The following is a 5,921-nucleotide window of genomic DNA, read 5'->3' as shown; positions in this document are numbered from 1 at the left end:
AAGTTATCCCCCTTCAAGCAATTAGAATGTGGCGCCATCTAATAGCAAATAATTAAAATCGATGTTTGAATAATCTGCTTTTTTTCCTCTTTTGTTGATTTGAATTGACGAAGTTCAAGTAAGGATACTCAGCGGCACCTTTTAACGCGGATTGGTGGAGAAAGTTTCGACAGGACTTGGGTATTAAACTTAAAGGCGTGCGTTTTTCGATTTGCCTCGCGAAAAAGACATTGACACCTGAAACCTTTTTCTGCAATACTGGATATGATTTGAGGTTGCGCACCACATCGAGAGCTCTTCATCGTTATTGAGAAAGCTATACAACGTATCCGTAAAGCTTTACACTCGATAAAGCGTTGACTTTCCTTTCAAGTTGCCATAAACAGTGAAGCACTATTTTGTTGAAGACTGCAGGTCATCAGGATCAGATTTGCTGACTGCCCCAATATCAAGACTCTTGTGAGCGTCCTTACTTGATAATTGGAGACTCTGGAAGCCCTCTCATAACCTAACACGAGAGAAACTGATATAAAACTTGTTTTGGACGAACATTATACAGGTGACTCGATGATTATTCTTGACCATACTGTTGTAAAAAGTGTCTTTGGTGTTATGTTTTGTTACGACGAAAGAAAATGAACACATCGGAAATGATAGCAAAGCCCATGTCAAAGTGACTCCATCTGCGACGATTTTCTATGCTAGAACACCACTTTCTCATATTTAGACGCCGATCCAATGATGATAGTCACAGAATAAAACGATAGAAGTTGACTCCTGTAGACCAATTCTACCTTTGTTTCTACTGTTGGGTCAGCAAACTGTAGGAAAATGCTGACCAAACTCATGGCGAATTTAACTGAGTATGGCAACTATAGCATGATATATCGAGAGTACTATTGCAGTCCAGGTCTTGGAAAAGCCATGAAGATATCAATTTTAATTTTTACAATCCCCATATCCATCATGGCATTTTTCGGAAATGCTCTGATCATCCTTGCTCTTCGAAAGTTGTCTTCTCTGCATTCACCGTCAAAAATTTTGATCAGTTGCCTTGCGTGCACAGATCTAGGAGTGGGCCTCATTTCAAATCCTCTCCTCAATGGGTATTATTTATCTCTAGGGCACTCCAAGAGTTGTCACTACTTTTGGGCACTTTCCTATACCGCTACTACGATATTATGCGGCGCATCTTTGTCAACAACGACTGCAATAAGTGTAGACAGACTTCTCGCTCTATTACTGGGGCTAAGGTACAGGCAGGTTGTAACTGTGAGGCGAGTAATGGCCCTTGTTGTCACTATGTGGCTTTCCAGCATCCTTATCGCTGCGGTGGTGTATTATAGCTATCTTATTGCTTTAGGTATGGCATCTGCAGGACTCGTGTTGTGTATAGTGATCTCCACTTTCTGCTACACCAAAATATATCACACGCTTCGCCTTTCTCGAGCACAAGTGCAAGACCAAGGCAATCAAGGACAACGAAATGGAGAAGGATCGCAACTGAACAAAGCAAGGTACAAAAAGACAGTGTCCACGGCAGTGTGGATACAAATGACATTACTGGCTTGTTATCTCCCATTTGGTTTAGTCGGAGCTGTAAAGGCTATCTTTAGATTGTATGTTCCGTCCCAGAGCTTAATATATGCTGTAACGCTGTCTCTGCTGATGTCTAACTCAACTATTAACCCACTTTTGTATTGCTGGAAGATTAGAGATATACGACAAGCAGTAAGAGGCACGATCAGGCAGTTTCGTTGCATCTTTAGTGAAGAAGCTTAGAAGCAACCTGGCTCCAATAAAACGTGCTGAAAATCATGCAATAGTCAAACCGGCTGTCGACCATGATTTGCATCTGACAAAAGTAGACATGCAGACCGCTACTCTGCGAAGTAAAAAACACAGCATGCTATTATTGTAGACGTATTGGTTGAGGTTTAGTAGTTTCTTTCCATATTAGCTCATTTCCTTTTCTTATTCTCTTCCTCGAAGTACGGTTTAAATCGTTTGCTAACTTGGTAACTAACGCTTAAATGGCTTCTTTCGTGCAATCGAAAACCTCCATAAACCAATTTGTTGGTTCTTTTCAATCTTATACTGGCGTGTAATTAGTCTTATTTTGTACAAGTACACTCAAATAAGACTGGCAGCTACGAGGCCAGTATATTTGAATCTAATTTATAACATAGCTAGTAAATTTGTCTAATCAAATTCAATTGCGTGAGCGTGCTTCATACATTTCCTACTGTGCACGCTCATGACGTCAGCAAACAAATCCCTCGAGAATTTTGTATTCAATCAGAAAATAAAGTCCATTTACACGCATGAATTCACCTGTCAGTTTTTTGACCAATCTAAGACAAGATCGTTTACAGCGTAGCGAAATGTTTTCCTGGAACAAAATTATCAACGCGCTGACGCGTAGCAGAGGGAATATTAACCCTTTTTCAACATTTAAACCATCGGGTTGAAAATGTTATACAACAATTGGTTCACACGTCAGCTGTGCAGTCATCGACATATGAAGCACTTGGGAAGTTTGGAGGGCACTCAAGAGGCTAGAGTTGCTCTTGGCTACGCCCTCGAGCAACTCTTACGCAATTTTCGTGCTCTCCAAACTTCCCGCGTGCTTCATATCTCGATGAACGCACGCTGACGTATGAACCAATTGTTAAATACTATTTAACAAGTACTTTAAATGCTTACCTATTTTTAATCACCCTCTGTACTGACATGAGTTAGAACTTAAATTTTCTAGGAAATTTAACTTAAATTTTTGTTTAACTGAAAAAACGAGAAGCAGAAATTTGTAACGTTACTCCAAAACAATGGAGAATTGAACCAATTCTATCCGGTGAAACTAAAATCCAAACTAGGATACAAACTGAAAATGAAAGCGATCTTCGCAGTAATGAAAACTACTTAAGCAGTGGTGAAAAGAAGGCCTGAAAACAAAAATTCAGGCCTGTACGGGATTTGGACCCATGACCTCTGCCGTGTTGGTTCTAAATAGACCCGTGGAGTGGTGAATAAACGGCTGTGAATATATGAAAGTCATATATTTGAACTACGGATAAAGACGTGAATATGAAAGCGATCTTAGCAGTAATGAAAAGACTGCTTACACTACTGCTTAAACACTACTGCCTACGTAGTGTTCATTACTGCGTAGGTCGCTTTCATATTCACGTCTTTATCCCCAGTTCAAATATTGAAGAAATGTAAAATGGTTTCCGTGTTTACATAGCCTGATGTAAGCGACCTCCCGCGTGTTTACATCAGGCTATGTAAACACGGAAACCATTTTACATTTCTTTTATAAAATAACTAATGAAAGAGGAAAGAAAACCGTGTTTACATACGCTCATGTAAAATGGTTTTATGGCCAATCAGAGCGCGCGTACTATTTGAACTATTTTATAAATGACTTTCATATATTCACAGCCGTTTATTCACCACTCCACGGGTTTATTTGGAACCAACACGGTGACCAGAGCACTGTACCGGTATCGCAGAGGTCATGGGTTCAAATCCCGTACAGACCTGTTTTTTTTTTTTTTTTTTTTTTTTTTCAGGCCTTCTTTTCGCTACTGCTTAAGTAGTGTTCATTACTGCGAAGATGGCTTTCATATTCACGTCTTTATCCGCAGTTCAAATATATGACTTTCATATATTCACAGCCGTAAGATACAAACTGTTTTACATCACTGATACATTACTTGGCAGAATGATTCCCTGCTTTTAGAGCAGTCAAGCAAAATATTGAGAACCTTAGCTTATCATTTATCTTTACTTTATTCCTCTATTCAAGAAAAGGTGGGAAATAAGCTGTGGGAAGCTTTTACATCTGTTCCAGACAAACACTGAGTGGACCAGGAAGGAACAAGGCTGAACGAGGAACAAAAAGATGCTCATCAATGATCCTCGTTTGCCATCCATCGGTCATGTAACAGATCTTTTTTCAATTATTTGGTATGAAATTAGAGAAGGGCAAAACGAATTGCAATGGATGACGAGTTGTTCGCCGTCAAAGAAAAGATTAAGGCGCCTTTCTGAGAAAAGATGTTTTTTTATCCTTTTTTTTTACAATTCGTTGATTTAAACTGAAGAAGTTCAAAGACACATAAAGCTGCCTTTTTACAACATTACGAGGTTAGTTTCGACAGAGTTTGAGGAATTAATTAAATAGGCTTGTGTTACTCTGTTTGTGAAAGATCTTGACGACCATTTTCTCGCACTACAGACATAATTTCCGGCTGGAGCCCACATCTTTCTCTCTTGATTTTTTTTCGAGGAAGGCAATGGTTAGTAGTCGGTAACCTCTCAGCACGATATGGTGCCTACTTCCTTGTCAAGCTGCATGAAAAAGTGGATTTTTTTCTTATGAAGACCGTGTCGCATTAGCACCCTTAATCAAGCTGCTTATAAATGCATCAATACTGTTACTTAGTAGCTAGATTTTCGGAATTCCTTCCAAGACCTAATACAGGAGACACTGGCATTAAACAAGTTTTAAAACAGAATTGTACAGGGGATTTTGTTGTTGTTCACGACTTCGATTACCGGAAATAAAACCAAGTTAAAACACCACGATATGATTCATTTGTTGCCATGCTTTTGTAGCTCTCGAATTTATAGGTGATGATATCCTTTCACAGATTTCGAAGTGTCCTTGCGTTTTTTCATCAAAAGGCGATTAAATTCTCTGAGGTGGAGTACTTTGAATAACGAAAATGAGATTTTTGCATGGAATGACTCCGTCTCAGGCGATTGCTATCTCCAACAAGACTAAATTGAGTCTAATTTAACTTAGTTCAGTGCCTTTCTTCCCAATTTACGCCAGCTTTTTTTTAATAGCATGGACAGGAACATAAAAATTTTTCTACTTGTATTCTTTTAAATAAAGTTTTATTGCTGCTCCAAAATCAAATCTACACTTTATTTGGAACCAACCTCCAAGGTATTATGTAAATAACTGATGGTATCATTCAACTCAAAGTGGTCAGATCGACCTCACAGTATACAGGTCGACCTCACATTACTTGCAATTGTTACGGTATAAAATCACAATCCCACAAACTCAATTATTTTATTAAACAGCGAGTAATGTTCTTAACAAAGAGCGCCTCCTAAAAGCAGTACAATACTTATCGTTAATAAACTTAATTCAGTAAGCCCACCACAATCAACATCCGTGGTAGAACTTGGCTAACGTAGGGTAGATGTGGGTTAACGTGGTAGAACATGGCTAACTTGGGGTAGATGTGGGTTAACGTGGCAGAACATGGTTAACTTAGGGTAGATGTGGGTTAACGTGGTAGAACGTGGCTAACGTAGGGTAGATGTGGGTTAACGTGGTAGAACATGGTTAACCTAGGGTAGATGTGGGTTAACGTGGTAGAACATGGCTAACTTAGGGTAGATGTGGGTTAACGTGGTAGAACATGGCTAACCTAGGGTAGATGCGGGTTAACGTGGTAGAACATGGCTAACTTAGGGTAGATGCGGGTTAACGTGGTAGAACATGGCTAACCTAGGGTAGATGTGGGTTAACGTGGTAGAACATGGTTAACTTAGGGTAGATGCGGGTTAACGTGGTAGAACATGGCTAACCTAGGGTAGATGTGGGTTAACGTGGTAGAACATGGCTAACCTAGGGTAGATGTGGGTTAACGTGGTAGAACATGGCTAACTTAGGGTAGATGTGGGTTAACGTGGTAGAACATGGCTAACCTAGGGTAGATGTGGGTTAACGTGGTAGAACATGGCTAACCTAGGGTAGATGTGGGTTAACGTGGTAGAACATGGCTAACTTAGGGTAGATGTGGGTTAACGTGGTAGAACATGGCTAACCTAGGGTAGATGTGGGTTAACGAGGTAGAACATGGCTAACTTAGGGTAGATGTGGGTTAACGTGGTAG

General features: G+C 39.8%; 1 protein-coding gene across 1 annotated transcript; it reads left to right on the top strand.

Moving 5' to 3' along the window:
* LOC113682582 (trace amine-associated receptor 9-like) lies at positions 1-2,322 on the top strand. Its single transcript, XM_089181100.1, has one exon. The coding sequence runs from the start codon at positions 832-834 to the stop codon at positions 1,780-1,782; it is 951 nt and encodes a 316-aa protein (XP_089037226.1). The 5' UTR covers positions 1-831; the 3' UTR covers positions 1,783-2,322.
* Positions 2,323-5,921: the final 3,599 nt, after the last annotated feature.

The sequence above is a fragment of the Pocillopora damicornis genome, chromosome 8, assembly GCF_964200805.1.
Source record: "Pocillopora damicornis chromosome 8, jaPocDami1.2, whole genome shotgun sequence".
Classification (NCBI taxonomy): Eukaryota; Metazoa; Cnidaria; class Anthozoa; order Scleractinia; family Pocilloporidae; genus Pocillopora; species Pocillopora damicornis.
Note: the sequence above shows the minus strand (reverse complement) of the source record. Positions and strands in the feature narration are given on the sequence as shown.

Bases quoted from the DNA above. Each gene is read 5' to 3' on its own strand.
- LOC113682582 (XM_089181100.1), top strand. From the start codon at position 832: ATGCTGACCAAACTCATGGCGAATTTAACTGAGTATGGCAACTATAGC.